Genomic DNA, 19,330 nt, shown 5'->3' on the forward strand with positions numbered 1-19,330 from the left:
CAGCAAGCCCTTCTGTGGGAGTCCCCGGCAACGGGTCGTCCAGGTATGAGCTCATCTCTGAGCTCGTGCTGGAGCGCGGCGAGGACGCTCCTGACCATGTAGCCGTTGCCGCCATGTCCTCCCGCCCCCGTGGAGCCGCCGCGGTGTTCCCGCCCCAGCCGGGAGGGGGGTCGCGATCTCTGGCGGTCTCTGGTTAGCGTCAGCTGCGGCTGGCCGAGGTTCCGTCGCCGAGCGCGGGCGGACACGTTTACTGCGCGCCGCGTGTTTTACGAGCAGACCCCCCCGCGCTGTCACGGCGACGGCCGGGAGGCCTGAGAACCCGCCGGATCTGTTGCGGCTGCCGCGCTCTCCCGCTAACGTCGCCCTGCCGCTGTTCATTGGTGATAGCCGCTCTCTGGGGAAAGGAACATCCCCTCCCCCCCCCTTCCCCCAGGTGGTTTTTAAAGCAGACGTCGAGGTGCTGTGGTGCCGTCTTGCTTCCCCGGCCTTCTCCGGATTGGACGGCCAGTCAGGCGTGCATTGTGGGTAAATGGGGAGGGTCGATGGCCTTGCCTGAACAAAAGAGCCTCTGAATTACTAAACTACTGCTTGACAAGGACAGAAACTCTCAGGACACGCTCCACAACGAAACGACCCCAGATACCCCTCCCGCTCTTCATCGCTCTCCGCTACATCAATTTCTCGCTAGATTTCATTTTAGGTTTTACAGGTACTTCCTTTTAATGCGTGTTCTCTAATGTACGAGGTCACCTAAACTTTTCATTTGGCCAATAATTACTTTTCGTTTTTACATTGCAGTAAAAATGATTGAGAACCACTGAGCTAAAATGACATGATTTAAATGAGTGCTTGATTTTGAAGGCTATTTGCCGCTTTGAATAGCGGCTTATTATCAGACAACACCCCTTTGCGTGGTTTATATCCCCTCTGAAGCACGGTCATTTATTCTGCTTTGCAAACGACACACTGCAGCGATGCCGCGGTGTTTCCATCTGAAATTACCATTTAAATTAATAACACAATTAACAGCTTTTAATTTTTATTTATTTATGCCACAATGGAAAAACAGCAGCTGACAGTAATGAAAGATCACTGGTCCTGCAGCAATGCGAAAAGCTAAAGAGAGAGACTGTTTATACCTGCCACACATAATTCTCCAGTCCAACACTTTCCTTAATATTTCATTGGAATTAGCCTTGCTTGGTTTTGCTGTATCTTACGTTTCTTGCAGCTGGTTGTCACAGCTGCCCTGGTGCCCCCTCCCCTGCAGGGGGTGAAAGGGTGACAGGGAAGCCAGCAGCCTGTCCTCCAAACCAGGGGGCACTGCTGTGGAACTGGGCCTGGCACCAGGGACACGGAGCAGGGTGCGTCTGAGAGGCCAGGAGGGAGGGTTGGGTTAGGCCGCTGGTTCTGTAGCCTGTGCTGGAGAGAGAGAGAGAGAGACCATGGAAACTTCGGCTGGGATTCTGACAGTCTCACATGCACATGTGCTCACATGTGCACACAGATATATGCATGGATACTGTATATGTTGTTGCACACACACATCATGCACAGATTTGAAGGCGCACGCATGCACAGACATGCGCACACACACACACACACACACACACACGGTGCCCTGGGCCTGATTGCTGGTGGCAGACCATCAGCAGAACTGCCTCCCAGCCTCTCTCTCTCTCTCTGTCCCCGTAAGTGGTTTAGAATCAGAGCTAATTACCGCAGTCATCTGTCCTAATCACCGTCCCGCCGCAGCCTGCCCACACTCCCGTCAGGCGGTGGCATCGGTTCAACCCGTCAGGTTCCCCTCCTATAAAACCGCTCCGCACTCTCAGACTGAAGGGCCTCTTCCTGCATCTCTCACTTTCACTCTTCCTTTACTCGCTCTCCGTCCCTGCCATTACTGTGTCAGAGGGAACCTAGCGCCGCTCTCTGAAAAAGCGCTAACTTGGAGCCTTCCAGACTGCTCGACACATTCAGTAAAATCCAAACCCAATTCTTTCCAGTTAATTTCTTAACAATGTTTTTAATACTTCACATTCTTAAGAAATTAACTGGAAAGAATTGGGTTTGGATTTTATTGAATGTGTCAAGCAGTCTTGGAAGGCTGATTGATAAGCACATGGTTTGAGAAGTGTAAGTTTGTACTCTCAAACTCTCCCAGACTCTTATTTTATCTTCAAAGGTAACTTTTTAAGTTTTTTTTTTTTTCTTTTTTTTTTTTTTTTCTTCCTGTCTTGTACTTTTTTCTCTCATCGTAGAGAGACAAACTTCGCGCACAAAGCTGAATTCACATGAGATACAGATAATGGTCTAAGCTGCTCGAAAAAATGAAATAAATCTCTGGTCATGGATATCTGAGGTTGAAAGCTGGGGGGGGGGGGGGAGACCAAATTTTTCTGTGGAAAGTAAGGAATGGTAGTGCAGCTCTGATTTAGTTTAAGTCGATAAAATCTTCCCTCCGTTCCATTCTGGGGCAAAGATATCGTAAGAGCCTGCTCAGAATGGAGCGGAGTACATACATGTGAGGCTCTTTGGCTCTTTTGACATTATCAGGAACCACCAACATTTGTTTTCTGTTTCAAATGGCCTCAGCTCCTTGGTCATGTGACAGGGTGAACAGGTGAGAGGCTACAGTGTGGGAAAGTTGATGTACGCAGTATAATCTCTATCTCTACTCCACGAACAGAAAGTTATCGAATGTGCTATAACTATAATTGAACAGTCTAGTTGAAGACTTTGTGCAAATAGTCATGCCCTTCCTTGGAATTGAACCTGTAATCTTGGTACCTAAGATTTTCAGGCTCGGTTGCATGACCACTGCTCCGCACTGAGAGAGTGTGCCAGGGTCCGGAAGTTTATAAATCTGCTGTCTGTCAGTCTTTAACTGTACGAAGCGGTGTCAGCTTAACCATGAAAAAGCTCTCTGCTTGCGTATTGGCAGTCTGCAGCGTTGAGATGGGGGGCTGGAGGGTTTCGTCTGAGTGAAAGTGAGGTTTGCTTTGACAGGCTTCTGAAAGGCCCTGCATGTTGTTTTAATGTAACCAGAGATGATGTTAAACAGAAAGGCCATTACACTTGGTTTGTGATAGCACTGAGGAAATGATGCTTATCTGAATGCACATTTCTTATTTATTCTGCATGCATAATGCTCCATACATACATCCTTATTGTTTGCACTACTGTGTAAAAGGTGTTGTGAAAAAAAATTGTCCCACAGCGAGAGTATGAGAAGGGGAAGGCAGCAGTACTGTACCTATATCTGATGTTAAAAATCTAAATAATTTAACATATCTGATACATTTCATCCAAAACTTATGGCAGTGATTAGCCGACGTGCGCCAAAACTGACATGTTTGCTCTGAGACGACTTTCCGCGATCACAACGAATTTCGCTTCCTGTCACCGGAAAGCGGGGTATTCAATTTGCTGTAAAGTAATACAGGCGGTTCAGCTTCCACTTAAGTGGTGACTGCGTTTCAAGAGCCCCTCGTTTCGTACCGAACCCGTCCTCTTTTTTTACCTGACTGATTTGGTGGAGGGGGAGGTGGGGGTGGGGGGTGGACCTCCCGCACGTCCCGCCTGAGAATGGGGCCGAGAGCGTCCACATTTGGGCCCTCCGGAGCGGGCTTTTGTTTCTTACGTCACCCAACCCCCCTCCCCTCCCCCCCCACCCCCCCCCCCCCAGCGACGGCTCCCAACGCGCCGGGCCTGCTCCGGGTTTGAGGCAGGGCTCTTACCGCGAACTGACAATCAGCTCGACGGCCACGGCCCGGGCTAATAGGCCTTTAATCAGATGCGTGTCAGCCGAGAGGGGGAATGCCAGATGAAAGGCAAGCCGGAAAAGCGAGAGAGCGAGGGAGGGAGGGAGGGAGGAAGGAGAGGAAGGGGTCCGAGGTATGACGAGAGTTGGCAGAGGTTTTCCGGAGCTGCTGCGAGCATGTCTCGGCTTACCGGGAGCACGGAATGGGGAGGGGGTACGTCTGGAAGAGACCCCCTCTTCCTCCCTCTCTCTCTCCCTCTCTCTCTCTTTCCCTCGCTCACAGACTTGGGCCTGGAGACCCCCCCCCCCAACCCCAAATCAGAGTCCCCGTTGGAAAATCACTCCTGAAAGAGACAGAGAAATCTTGAGGAATCTTTTGCCGATTTTAGGAAAATCTTTGTTGGAAATTTGAATGGGTGATTCCGTTTCTCTGCAGATATTTATGCTAATGTCCGTGCTGCCACACACCCGTTGCATGGGATGTACCTAACGCGCTAAGCACACCTTCTGACAAGCGTCGCTCTCATCTCCCGATACTCGGTGGCGGAGGGGCACGCTGTCGGACGAGGATAAGCGCGCGGCGTGTCCGCATCGAGCAGGAGCGGCCGGTTGGCCTGGTTACGTCCGCGCCCGGAGCTCAGCGGTGCGCTAATTAAGTGATTGATTTGTAGAGCGCGATTTTAACGTCTTAATGGAGAAAGCTGCCGCATGGCTTTAAACTGGTTTTTTTAGAGGGCTATAAATGGGAGGAAAAGTAGTCATCCGGTAGTACCCTATAAAGGTGTCCGTGAAATCCATCCCATAAATCAGAACTGTCTGAAAGCAAGACCTGCTCTTTCTCCAGGTCTGAGCACTCTTGGGGTGAAGACCCATTCCTGGTCAGTTGCTGCAGACAGCAGATTTTAACCGTTAACACATGAGTTCCTTATTGTTGTTTAAGAGATCAGTGAAATCATATTTCACATTACATTTGTTTCTTTTTCTGTAGTTCTTTTTGTTTTGTAGGTCAAAGGCTTTTTGTTTGCAGGTCAAACAAAAAGCCTGTGAACTCTTCACCAAAAGAAACCTAACCTGTGGATTTCCACACACGTTTTTCAGTGAGAAAAAATAAGCCTGGTCGTTAGGACCTCAGCAGATTTTTCTAGGTCATGCCAATCCCCAGTCCACCCAACTGGGTGTGGATTAAGTGAAGGAGTGCTCCAATCAGCACCATCACATAAGGAGGGCTGAGAGAGCACCAGGATATGTAGGCCTTTTGTCGTCTTAGTAAGAGTCATTTCAGCTGGGCCACAATCAAATGCAGGGATCACAAGCTTCCTGTCTCCACACGGCGTGAAGTGCGTCGGTGCTACCGTAGCTATGGGGCTGTGTCTGTGCTTAAAGACGGCCAGAAGCCTGGTTTCCAAGGCACTGCAGGATTGGGAATCGGAGACGGGGGTGCTCGATTTCAAGTGCTTGATGCGCAGACCCTTGGAAAAAAGACGACTCTGTAACACAATACCTGCAGGAAACTTGCATGCTCTCGAATGCCAGGAAAAAGGCAACAATAAAAGCGGTGATTTGTAGGAATACTCCCTCCTCAAGGCATTAACATACGCGCAACCTAATTCATTCATGAATTATTGTAATGATCCCCCACAGACCGCAAAAAATGCATACAAGGCCCACTAATTGGTGCATAAATAACCCTCCTGTCCCTCCTACCACCGATGCCTTTCATTGTGCTGGAATTTCCTTCAAGTACAGATTTTCTTTGATGTTAATACCTGCCATTTTTATGCATTGCATTCTCTTTGATTTGTGTCTTTTATAACCTTATTATAAAGTTGCTGTTATTATTAAAAGAAGCTGCTGACCTTCTCTTGCAGTGGTGTGATATTGAATGGCTGTGAGATCTATTAATTTAGTGTCTCACCTACGGGACATCACTCAAGTGAAAACCCCTATCTCCGGCTTATTTTAGTTTTCACTTAACTGGCTGGTAGCTGGAATGGAACGTCGTGGGTAGGGGGCGGGGTCAGAAGCGTGTTCCAAGGGGCTGATAGGCACGTTCCCTGGAGAGCAGCGACACAGAGGCTGGTGATAGGGTCGTTCCCAGGAGAGCAGCGACACGGAGGCCGGTGTAATCACGCATTGATTCCCACCCGCCCTTCGCTCCGCGCGAGATTAACATAAAACGTATCTGGGAAGGCGCCCGGCTCTTTGTTTCCAGCCGCTGATTGACACCGCGATTGCACTGCGCATTAAATGGCCATCAGGCTCAGCATTAGTTTTGAAACAGGAGAGCGGGGAGCAGAAAAGGTCAGACCCGTCGCATAATGAACTGATCCTCATGGGAAACGGCCCCGCCTCTTCATCCTGCCGCTTTCACATACAGAATGGATGGGCACTTCCCTGTAACATGGCCAGGGGTTTGATTAACGCAGTAACACCGCACGGGCGTACTGGAAATAAGTGCACTCGCGTAGGACAGACCTGCGTCCGCTCCACAAGGGTGCTGCTGAGGAGGTGTTTTATGTTAAATATGAAAAGTTCCACAGTAGCCTTTGCATTGAATTTTTATGTATCTAACCGTTTATTGTCGTGCATATACACTATATTACGGTGATGTACAATTATAAATTTAATATGCTGAGCATATAAAAGATATAGGCGATTAAGAGGGCTCCGATTCCTAAATAAAATTGAAAAAAGAAAGTCCTGGGACTTTAAAAACCTGCCGTTCTCCGGGGAGTTATCCTAGCGCCGCGCGCTTTTATTGATATTCTCTTTACTTCTTATAAACTCATTAAACGAGAGAGCTCTCGCAGTACGCCGTCAGCGCCCCGTCAAAGCGAAAATGCCACCTCGGACAGCAGACATTTACCGGATCTTCGCCGTTCTTGATTGAAAGTTCTAATTAAGTGAGTGCGGAAAATGAACTGAAATTAGCTGTCAGGGAGTCGCATTTAAATGAGTGATGAACCGCCACAGCCGTAAACATTTAAATGATATAAATTGCCATTTAAGTGTACGGTTTAATGTCTGTCATGCATTAATGTGACACCAGCCAGCAATGACAATCAAGCCACCGGCTTTAATTTGAACACATTGAGTGACTTTGCGCAGACAGCCCCGTGCAAATTAAGACGATTGTTATTCTTATGCGGAAGCATAAATGTTTTCCTCCTTTGCCGGCTAATGAAGAGAAGAGAAGCGTGTTTTATGCTAATGTCGCGACATTAAAAAGACATTTCTTGCGCCAGGAGACAAGTTTCCTATTATTTGAAAGACTTTTAGGAATTACTGAGGGTGTCATCTTAATTTTTAAGGATCTCTCCACAGGCTGGCAGAGATCCATAAAACAGCCGAGCTATTATTGTGCGTTACTGCACTATAGTGTATGAAACAGATGCCAGTCGCAGGAATGTTTTAATGTGAAATATACGTGTCAATGCTAAGTGAAATCGCGGTTTAATGTTTTGATGATAATCTTCAATAGCATTTTGTAGTGTTTTTTTATTTTTTATTTAAATCAACCACCACAGCTCATGGCAATGTGCTGTAGCACATAATAGCAACATCATTCACATTTAGCTTTATATTTTATTCTTAGTACTCCAATAGTTCCTTTAATGCATGCATTAACATTTAAAGTTTGGATAAATTGGTGCTGCGTAAATATATGACAGCTCCAACTTTCTTTCTTAATGAGAAAATCACATTTCGCATTTGCTCCATTTAGTTTAATTCCACACGTTTGTTTTGAGTCGGTGTTGTAATGCATGTTTGTCTGTGCGTGTGTATTTGCAGGCCCTGGAGAGTGACTTTGTGTCCTGTCAGCTGCACCAGTGGATCGACCTCATCTTCGGCTACAAGCAGCAGGGCCCCGAGGCCAGCCGGGCCCTGAACGTCTTCTACTACCTGACCTACGAGGGCGCGGTCAACCTCAGCTCCATCACCGACCCCATGCTGAGAGAGGTGAGCTTCCGCACGTGCCCCGGGCGGTGCCCATTACGACATCACAGTTACTTGGTGCCCATTATGACATCGCAGTGACATCACAGGCAACAGTGTGCTGTTCTGAGAAAAGGAGTGCAGAACAGAGCAGCATAATTCTTCACAAGATAACAGAATTGTCCACATTGTATATCAGCGGAAAATGGGATAGTGAAATATATGTTTATGGTTCTGTATAAATATGAAATTAAAAGTTTCATATTTATATAGCCTTGCAGCCTTGGCTTTGGTATAGAATCCACCATTTGGCCTGTGCGCTACAGAACACGGGATAGGTTAACCATGTGTGCCTTTTCACAAAGCAATGTGTAAATCAAGACATGCAGACAGTCCCCAGCACAACATATGTACATCCTCCATAACAAAGAACAGAATCTTTGTAACAAGATCCTATATATTCTCTGCCAATGCTCCTAAGTAAGTACACATGAAGTCTACACTGGGATTCTTTCCCCGGTCTAGCCCCATTAATAGTGCTTCTTGAAACAGACCCTGACAGCCAAACGTTTATTTGATTTTTACACACACACATGCACAACACGCACAAACAAACACAAACACACACTCACACGCTCTCTCTCACTCAGTCATTCCTTACACACTCACGCGCATGCACACACACACTCTCACACACTCACACACACACACACACACACACACACACGCACACACACAAACCCACACACACACAGCACAGCGTGCTGGGCTCTGATTGGCCGGCGGGTGGTGGCGTGTGTGGAGCGGGTCCAGGCCGCGGCTCTCCCCCGGTGCCCTTCATGCTGGGTGACTGGAGCTCGGGGTGCAGGGGGGGGGGGCGAGGTGCTGATTTATGTGCTCATTCAGGTACTCCCCATACAGATGCGCTGCTTAGCCCCGCATGCAGATTCATTACCCCACCTCAGCCCATTACCCCCGCCGCCTTTTTAATACCCAAAACCAAATTGGATCCCTGACACCCGCCATTTCCCCAGAACCGCTCCAGCGACCCAAAAATAAATAAATTCACGGCGCCGTCATTAACCAACAGCGCATGGGCGGCGAAGCCTAAAAATAGTTTTCCAGAATGTATTAGGGCCCGCGGTCGCACGCGTGTTCACGCCGGTGTGTGAGCACTGTGTGCACGTGCACGCAAACGCACAAACAAGCAGGCATAGCTGCATTTACAAAACAGCTGGCCTTACAAATTAATTTTTTCTTGTTTTGTCTGAAGTGAGTAGAGAGCTTTTCACTCAAACCCTCAGGGCTTCAGCTTTATGGTGATTTGAGTGACTTAAATGCACAAAACCGACGGCCACAATCTCCATTCAGTCCTGTGTGATTGTTTTTTTTTTGAGAGGGGGTGGTGGAGCTGCATCAGGACCGGAGGGGGGGGGGGAGGGGCTTGCGGGTTTGACGGACAGCCGGGCCGGTCGCCGGGCTGGTTTGTGTCAGGCGGGCCGACCCGCTCCAGAGACCGGCCCTTTGGAATGTCCCGGGGCAGATCAGGGGCAGCTCCAGGGCCCTGCCGGGTAGACCGGCCTCTGTTTTCACAGAGCTGATTACTTCCTGTCTTTCTTCCTCCGCGGCCGCAAAATTAGACTTAATAGCGGTTATTTTTAAAATCGGCTCGTGGGGAAGAATTCGGGGCCCCCTGGTCCCCCTCCCGGCGTAGCCGTTTTAGCGATCCGTCTTTTTAAGAGTGGAGCCCCGTGTAATCAGCATGGTGTAAACAAACAGAGTCTCTCAATGTCAGCGGTAAATATAGCTCATGCGCATTGTACCAAATCAAGTTTATTACGCACTACCACACACAGGTTTATACTGTAGAGGCATACAGCCTATGGCTACTTTGGAGGCCAGCTCTGTGGTAAACGTGTATGTAAATTATTGTATTTAAGTTTTTCCAAGCGTCCTACCATTACAGTACATCAGCACCACCCACAAACTGTGTACTAGTCCACATTATGCCATTTTTTCTTTTTCTTTTGATAGCAATCATCAGATACGAGGGGAACTCACGCACCCTAATCAACAGAAAGATTTCCCGTATTCTTTAAACCCGATATTACCTCCACTTCACTTCCAATGGTGCTCACTGACAGTCTCCCATCTGTTCCCTATTTTGTGATCAGTCTTTGTTACATTTTTTGGATACGAAGTGCATACCTAGAAACAAATTCACTTTCACGTCTGACAAACATCACTTTCCTTACGTAAATATTAACACCGTTTCAGTGTTCATGGGAGATTTAAGAATTTAAGAGAGCAATAGGATAATCCTACACAACTATCTAGCATAGCATTTGGAAAATATGTGAAAAGTAGGCCTACATTTTAAATCTGTTTACTTATTTTCATGGGTCTATTGTGTATTTTGTTCTGCTGAAAAATAACAGATGCCATTTTAGCATTGGCATGGAAAGGCTTGTTTTTTTCTGGGTAATCTCTCTGAATTATCATAATGCATTTTTAATTATGAGCTTGCACTCACACACGTAATTAGGGACAGAATTCACATCCTATGTCAGAATGAATGTCCCCCATGTGGCCAGTTTATATCTGCCATGGAAGAAGGCTTGGAGCAGTGTGATTAGTCAGACCCCCGCTTTAATGGGGGGGGGGGGGGCAGATGTGCTCGCACAAACTGGGGTGATTATACTTCCCTTCAGGTAAAGGCCTCAAAACTTTTAAGTTGCCTTGGTGTCATTTTAGAGTGGCATTAAAATTTGTGATCACTTAAACAGTATGTTACCAGAGCTGTTCAGTTCACCCCGATTAACTTGCTTTTGAATGCGCCGCACAGATTTTTTTACTGTTTAGTTTGCTCCTAACTGGTCGTCATGGAAATACATGCGTGGAATCTATATATTAATGAATAGCTGTGTTATTGGCCTGTGGGCACACTCTTACACGCTGTGTTCATTTACACTTCACTGAGGTTGGGAAGTGTGATGGCGGTGTCTTTCTGCTAGCGGTTGCGGCGGCTCTTGATAGAAGGGGCAATATCGGGTCTTTATTTAAATGGACAGAATATAAAAGAGGAACCCATCAGTCACGGGCCAGCGACCGCGGGGAGGTTGGCCTCAGCGCGCGCGGCCTAATCAGGTTAGCGGGATGAAGGAGCGGGCCTCCCTGACCCGAACCCGCCGCGTGCGGAATTACACCTTGTCGTGAATGTCAGCTCAAAATTGAATCACGATTGGTCGAGCGACTCCGACGATCTCCCCCGCATTAGCTTAAGCAAACTGTCCAAAACGAATTGGGACGTCGAGTCACCTTGAGCTTGGCTTCCGCGGCCACTGAGAACACCAGCAGTCCATTACTCCGGGTGAAACGAATAATTTAACACAAATTTATTTAAATCATTTTGAGAGGCATTGCCAATTCATTTTCAATTCAATTTTATTTGTATAGCGCTTTTTACAGAGAACTGTCACAAAGACGCTTTACAGAGTAGCAAGGCAAGAGACAGAGCAAAAAGAGCAAACAGAACAAACACCAGGTCTGAACCCCCAAATAGCAAGTACAAAAGGAAAAAAAAACTCCCAGTGGGGAGAAAAACCTCAAACTGCATACTGTTCTGTCTATTGGAAAATTGGCTACTGTCACTAAATTGTTGTAGATTTTGACTTCTGATAAATGCATGTTGACATGCAGTGTAATTTTTTGTTGTGTCACTGTTTCTTATCTGTCATTCAATACAGAAAAATAAATTGAGTTTGAGTGTTTCGTCTGTGAATGTTTCTCATAATATAAAACAATAGCATCAGCTTTAGGGAATGTAAAACTGGGTTTTCAGTGGCATGTTTCATTTCCTGTGATTTTTTTTTTTTAATGTACGTTTTACAGGCTAAATTGAATGAATGTCTATAAAGTAAACAGAGACATGAAGAATTATGAAGAAGGCAAACATGAGCATATCCCTTTTGCAGAAGAGAAGTGTCTGCAGTCATATTAGCTAGTAAATAATAGATATGAAACGTAATTTTAGTGTGTCATTCACAGTCTGAATAGCTTGTAATCGTAGATAAACACAAAATGAGAATTAATGCTCTTTGCGGTACAGGTAACTGGAATGTAAATGCTAAATAGAAATAGTGTAGCTACCCGATGCTTCTTACAGGAATGCGTGAGCTAACTATTTGCAATTGAATGTACCTGTTTGTGGCTACTGTGGCCAGACCTGTGTCAGATATGGGGTGTAAAATTGACCTACACTTAGTGCCATCGGTTCTACTCTCTGTGCACCGTAGGAACTGATGTGGAAAGGCCAGTACCGCGCGAATTAGTTTCTGCGCTTTACGTGATGTTGTACGTCTGCGTACTGCTCCACGGATCCCATCCACAGATTTTCATTTGAATGTGAGGCCGCTCTGCCCCCAAAATACGTTTAATCAATACGCTCTGCCTAATGTCACCCAACTTCAAAAAGGAAACGCTGAAAGTTAGCATTAAAGGCCGCTGCCTTTTCTTTTCTTAGACGAGAGCCAAATGAGCTCTGCGCTAATTAAACGTCTCTGCGTTTTATCATGTTGTGATCCTGCGCAGACTTTTGAGTTGGGCAGTTGTGCTCTTAGTGTCGCATTGCCTGTGGTTTATTGAAGATATTTTGGGAATACCTTGCTTGGTGTTTGAGTCTAAGTTTGAGTGTGAGTTTACCATCGGTACATTTACATTTCGCCTCGCACATGCGACGTCATAACGGATGAATTATGAAAGGACAGAGTGCTTAGTGTCCCCTATAGCTGTTAGTGATCTGAAGCTTAAAATGTCTGGCAGAGAGACAGAGAAGTGCGCTTCCTTATCCTCATGAATCAGAGCGGATGGAAGCCGTGGGTCTGGGGGGAAGAGTAGGGATTTAAGCGTACCTGTTTGAGATGGGCATTTTTTCTGTGCGATCTTTGACAACGGCAGGAGCGAGCTGCACACGAAGCTGAGCGGGGCTGAGTAGTGGGCAATCTCTGGTTAAGCTTCACGTGGTCAGGATGAGCGTAGTCTTCCGCGTTTCTCATGGAAATATTTACAGAGAATATTTATTTATGTATTTCTTTGCTCGGAAAACCTTCCCGTTTCCTCTAAATCAGAGATAGGGAGACGCCTTAACTAGCACGCGCTGTCTCACCCTCGCAGATACACGCTCACCTCGCGCTCTGCACGCGGCAACACATTCTCACACTGCATAAAACCGAGGTAAAAAAAAAAAAACGTCCGAAGATTTTATCATTTTTATTATAGCTGTTTAATTACGGATCAAACAAAATCAATATTGTTCACATAACTGAATAAAGTTTGCACCCAATGTTTATTTTAGTGTTACTTCTCAGTCTTTATTCTTATCTCTCTCTTTCCTCGTTTATTACTAAACTGTAATTGTGGATTTTTTTTGTCACCTTGCTATATACACTTAAAATTATTCATCTGGTGCTTGGTGCATCTTTCATGTTGTAATAAATACTGTGATGTCCACATGAAATAAACAAAATAAATAAATACATAAAATCACACTACATAAATAAAAACACACATAGACACACACTCACACATACTGAGCTGAACTAGACACATTGTCTACATACGCACATTCACCCACACTATATACATACACATACTGTTCACTTACATACTCAAATACACACATGCACATGTACAGACTTACTGTCTGTGCACACACATACAGAAACATGAGCACACACAGTACATGGTCTTGCTGCACCCATACATGCTGTTGAACATTTAAAGGAATATTGGTGTTTTGTTGTTGTGGGTGCACAGTAAAAGTTATTAGCAGCCCCTGTATCTAACATGCAGTCCTTCCTTAATGACACGCAGGCCGTGGAAGCCCAGATCAGAAGTTTCGGCCAGACGCCCTGTCAGCTGCTGATTGAGCCACACCCCCCGAGGAGTTCAGCCATGCAGGTGGTGAGTGACATCGCTGCTGTACACTGAACCCAAACTCCTACAATGAACTAGCACTGTTGTACTGCACCCTCCATTTCCTTTGTCCTGCAGTCGCAGTAATGTCAAGAACCTGAATTGGGTGGCAGGAGCTGTCAATCAGTGACTTCTTGAACCAATCGTAGTTCATATCAGTGAGAATGGAACCCTATTAATTTCTGGTTTCGCAAAGCTTTTCTCTCCCATCAGTATTGTACTGTGGTTTCCAAACTGTGGCTGAGGACCGACTTGTGAGTTGTGAGAGAGGTTGAGGTGGGTTACACAGAGCAACAAAAAAAAGTTATTGTACAGTATATCATCCACTTTCCATCAACATTTACAAAAGTCAATTTCCACACTGCAGTAGCTACATGCATTGCGCTGGTAGTTATGTTGATATATGTTTGAAAAAACCCATGCTGGAATGCGTGTTATAAAACATTTGAAATGAGGAGGTGGGTCACAGGAATGCATTTCCTCATCGAGTCGGCCCACGGCTTCGAAAGTTTGGGAACTGCTGCTTTACAGCACAGTTAAGACAGCAGAATTACTCCCAGACTCCCACGGGGCAGCGCAAACCCCGGTACTTCCTGCTTGAATGTCTGCTTTGCCTGGCGTTACGGCTTTCTGACTCTGTGATGATTTTCCTTTGGTAAAGCGAAGCTCTTCGACGCCTATTCCTCCTGCGTTTCTACATAACTCCAGTCCCAACGCCAAGGAAACAGGCTGCCAGCTCTAAACGGGAGCATTGTGGGACTGTCCGAGCCTCTGCTAGCAACATTCCCGTTATACAGTCATGCACATTGGGCAGGTCCGCTCAACCATACACAGCTGTACCCTATGCACACAGCGCACCAATTTCTCCCAGGTTTTCCATGATGGCAAGAACTGCACAGATCCACTCTCCTGTACAGTATATGGCCTGTATGGGGTGATAGTGAACGTCAACATTAGCGAATCTGTGCAGGCCTTGCTGTAAACTTGATGCTTTTGGATGAGTCCTCCACTCAGCCTCTCACAATGTAAAGCTCCACCCCCTCTAGGGAGCTTGCAAAAAAAAGAAAGAAAAGAAAGAAAAAGATTTTGTTTTTTGACCATATTATTTTAACTAGTATAAGTGCACACCATTATAGCAGCCCTTCATTGAGGCAAAACAAAAGGCCAGTGTGTGTGTGCAGTCAGAGTTCCCAGCTCTCATCAGCTCTGTTCGTGTGCGATTGAGGCCTAACGGGTTAATGAAAAGAGAAATAAACTGTGGCTGCGCAGCCTTTCCTACGATAACATCGCGGCGCACGCATATATTTATAGTCTTCTGTTTGCTGTATTAAATTAAGTACAGTAGTAACGACGGTAAAGAGCTCCTCAACCAAAATACACATCGAAATTTAAAGCAGATTTGGAGTATGATTTTTCCGGAAAGAAGAAAAAAAAAAAGAGTCCCTAGGATCAGTAGATGAGAAATTTGTTGAAATGTCTCGCAGAGTTTTAATTGAAACTGGACACCTGAGCCCCGTGGAATGGAGACACCGGACACCAGCCGACTCTTGAAGTTTGACGTTCACGTCGTTATAGGTGTCTTGTGTTTAATTGTACTCCTGCTCGGGCTGTGGCAGGTGTGACATTAGAGTTTGACAGTCTCGTCTGATGTTCTAAGGCTTCAGCCAGCTCCACAAACCAGAAGCAGATGAGCACAGTCTCTCTCTCTCACTCTCTTGCTCACTCTCTCTCTCGCTCTCTTGCTGTCTCTCTCTCGTTCTCTGTCTTGTGCGTGGGCACACACATGTACACACACATATGCGCACACGCACACAGACACACACACACAATGCACACACACACTCTCTCTCTCATACTCATGCTGTCTCTCTTTCTCCCTGTCTCTGTCTTGTGCGTGGGCACACACACATATACACAGACACACACAATACACACACACACTCTCTGTCTGGTGCGTAAACACATATACCCACATACGCACGCACGCACGCACACATGCACACACACACACACACACACTCTCTCTCTCTCACACAATTATGCTGCTGGTAATGACATTGTCAGAAGTGACAGTACTCAGGAGGGGACACTGGCTGTGGCGAGCTCTTGACATTAAGCACATATTCCGCTCCAAACAGCACTCTGCACATAGCTCTAAATGTATATGCAGAGTTGGAGCATAAACCTATTCATCATATCTGAATAGTAATCCCGGTTTTCGTCCCTGGGAATATTTCCTTGCACATGGAGAACACATGGGAACGGCTAACTTTCCTCATGACTCACCGTTGGATTGGCCCTCTGTAATTTTAACCCGGCTCACGTTAATATTCATAAATCGTATTGGTCAGCCTCGGGCCTTAAATTTGCTCGGCGCGGATGTGGCGTACAGTAATGTTGACGTTCTTGACACAAAATTGTGTCAGGAACACAAACCTAAAAAAAAGAAAACCCTGAGCAGATTTAATGCGTACCATATTGCGTTGTTAAAATAATTAAATAGCCTTCAAACCGTAGATGTCAGAAACGTTTTCTTCCCTGCAAGTCGAGAATGTGGAGCTTGTGGAAAAGACTAAAATGGCTGCGTAGGAGTATAGATCCGGGATCTGAACTGATGCCCACCCTCTTTGATTGCGTCCTGTGAAGGCTGCTATTTGTTATCTCCAGTCAAAGCACGTGGCCTTCCGGGGGGGTCGTGGAAAAAAAAGATCCCTGTTTTTAATTTGGCCGGCGTTCGCGAGTTGGAGCTCACCGGCTCACAGCTAACCACCGGGTGAAATTAGACGAGGGGAACCAGAGGAGGGGTGTCTGATTAGCAGTAAACGGCACGCTGGGCCGGACCCAGCCACTGTAATGTACAGCAGGTGGAGCGATTAGCAGGCCTTGGGCCTGGCCCGCTCGCTCGCCTGGCGGGTACCTGCTCCGCCCCCCCATGAGGGATTACCGCCTCCTTTAATGGAGGGACCAATTGGGTGGGAATAACTCCTGAGCTTGACCGGCCCGGAGCCACACGCACATCCATTTGGTGGAGAATGGGAGCAGCATGTGGAGCACAGGAGCATACGTTGTAGAGCTGGGAACATCGCAGTGTCTTATATTGTTCACACAATAAATACAATCTGGTATTTTACTGGGTTGGTAGCATTCACGCGTGCCAGTACCAGTAAGCTAGTTGTTATCTGAAAAAGCCCAGTGTTGTATGATGGACTTGTGCTTACTAGCCTGAGAAGCAGGCTATCACTTGCTAAGTAGCTATTGGCTAAAACATCTGAAGTCCTGCCAGAAAACATCCTGCTTTTAATGTGCACATATACCTGGAAGAACTTTAGAAACCTTTGTATAGCAATATGTGATGCTTATAGCATGTTGGGCGTAGGTAGTTGGTAAGCTAGGCTATCATTTATTTTGCATGTTGTGCATCATTGTATTTATTGTTTTCTGAAGTATCTGTTAAGAATCAGCATAGCTTCATGGGTGTCTTAGCGAAACAAATTAAGTTTTGCCTGCCTGACCTGGCAACTTTACAGCTTTATTCACGCTAATTTGAAGTGGAGCCCTTTAAGAAATAGCACTAGGTCTTGAGCCATCGAAGTGCCGGAGCAGTTTTTCCGAAACGCAAACTACGGCTCTCGTTCACACGTTTCCTGAACGGTAAAGTACTAGAAACCTCGCTGTTTAAGGCTGCATGAGAAGGGCTAGTGTCTACTGTCCCTCCTCTGAGCTGTCTATAACAATGATGTGTGTCTCCTCCTCTTTCTGTCACACACATACACACGCACATAAACGCGCATTTATAAATATTTCCAGACCATGCAGCGCTACATTTGGGCATTAACACGGAAAATAGTAATACTATATGACCACAAAAACTAGTTAAGAACATACCGTTTGTTCATTTATACGAAAGCCCTTGATGCACCATGGTGTAATACATCATGGTATTAACAGTACAAAGCAAATAGTTCTGGCCTTTTTGCAGTCGTTATAAATGTTGGACTTTTTCCTGATTGCTTGTGATTACTGTTGCCTGTGTTAATATTTCACAGTCCTGGTCCTTTTCCTGTCTGTGCAAGATGCTGAAAATATCTCCCCTCTCTTTGAGTTTCGCCTCTCTTGTGTGATGTGGAATTTTAATGGCTTCCTCCCCCGTCCGTCCGCCGGGACCCGGGGTTATAATTCTGCTTACAAGTTCGGGGCGCAACAATTACCCACCTTCCTGACAGCGCGGGGAAGGCATTTTGTCCACCTTTGCATAACCACTTAAACATCGGACATCGGCGAGGGAGCTTGTTGCCAAGATGGATGTTAAGCAAGTGCTTACCCCAGCTCTTCTCTTGCGGTTCAGCGTGAGAAAAATGCGGAAAGTTGCGCTCGATCCAAACTCTGCCCTAGTTTTCTCATGGCGTCCGCCCAGTGCCTCGCTCTCGATTGGTCCGTATGGGAGGCCTGTGTCTAATTACTGTGTGGTAACCACCTTTGGTTGGTTCTGCTTCGGCCTGCTCGCTGGACTGCTCACCTTCCCTTTCATCGATGTGCGTTTCCCCCTAACCTCCCTTCCTGTGCATTTCCCCCTTCCCCCGCCCCCTCCCCTCACGTCGCTCCCTTGCGAGGCCACTCAACACCGTCTCTCTTCCCGCAGACGCCGCTGATGTTCACCGAGCAGATGCAGCAGGACGTCATCATGGTGCTCAAGTTCCCATCCAACTCGCCGGTGGCCCACGTGGCCGCCAACACGCAGCCCGGCCTCTCCGCGCCCTCCATCATCACCGTCACCGCCAACCGCCTCTTCGCCGTCAACCGGTGGCACGGCCTGGCGGGTAAGCTTTCTGAGCATGCTGGGAAATGTAGTCCTTTTCTACCTCAGGGCCTCATATCCCACCTTAATGACCTAGTCACCATGGTGACACCTGTAGTCTTGTTTCAGTTGCTATGGTGGTTGAAAGGATTGGTTAGTAAGTCAGTGCAGCCTGTGATCTCTGCGAACAGGTAACTCGTGTCAGATGAAAACTGCATACTTTTTATACCAAAACTAGTTAATCTCTCTGAAGGAAACACGGGATATTTTTTTAGGACCAGCAGGCGTTCTCTTTGCTCAGTGCGGCCAAACAAACATTTTCCCAGCTCTGGGTTATTTTGTAATAGCATTTTTTGATAGATTTTAAAATGTTTTCAAACATCATTATAGTTGTTACTATTGGTGAGAAACGACATTGGCATCATTTGCGGGTAGGTTTTAATGTAAAGAAATACAACTGGAATTAATCTGTAATATATATATAAAACACAGGTGGAAGCTTTTTTTTCTTACCATTTCCAAAGTGGGATAGAATGATGTGCCATTGGGTGTCATGACAACTCTCTCTTTCTGTCACTTTCCCTTTTTCCTCCCTCCAGGACATCAAGCGTCCTCAGTCCAGGATCCTCAGTACCAGCTGCCGGTGGAAATCGACCCTCTGATAGGTGCGTCTCTCGCCTTCCTTCGCTGCTCTTTACAGTGGGATTAGGGGGGGCTCGGTGGCCCTGGACCAGCGAGCGCCGGAGCCCTCCCCACCGCGTTATACGGGGTCTCCTTCATAAGCCATTTGCATGCAAATTGGAAGGCAATGAGCTGTGCGGGCGGCCGTATTTCACCCCGCCGCCGCCGTCGCCCCGGCCGAG

General features: G+C 46.7%; 1 protein-coding gene across 50 annotated transcripts in view; it reads left to right on the forward strand.

Moving 5' to 3' along the window:
• Nucleotides 1–19,330, forward strand: part of LOC135259824 (lipopolysaccharide-responsive and beige-like anchor protein) — a 207,272-nt gene that overhangs the window by 172,673 nt on the left and 15,269 nt on the right. For all 50 annotated transcript variants that reach the window (XR_010331386.1, XM_064344595.1, XM_064344597.1 and 47 more), the window contains 4 exons: nt 7,556–7,723; nt 13,571–13,660; nt 18,312–18,489; nt 19,067–19,132. Coding sequence is in view for 49 of the 50 variants with exons in the window: in XM_064344595.1 (XP_064200665.1) it covers nt 7,556–7,723; nt 13,571–13,660; nt 18,312–18,489; nt 19,067–19,132 (502 nt within the window). In the remaining variant the exon portion in view is untranslated. The remainder of the gene's footprint in view (nt 1–7,555; nt 7,724–13,570; nt 13,661–18,311; nt 18,490–19,066; nt 19,133–19,330) is intronic.

The sequence above is a fragment of the Anguilla rostrata genome, chromosome 7 (assembly GCF_018555375.3).
Source record: "Anguilla rostrata isolate EN2019 chromosome 7, ASM1855537v3, whole genome shotgun sequence".
NCBI lineage: Eukaryota > Metazoa > Chordata > Actinopteri > Anguilliformes > Anguillidae > Anguilla > Anguilla rostrata.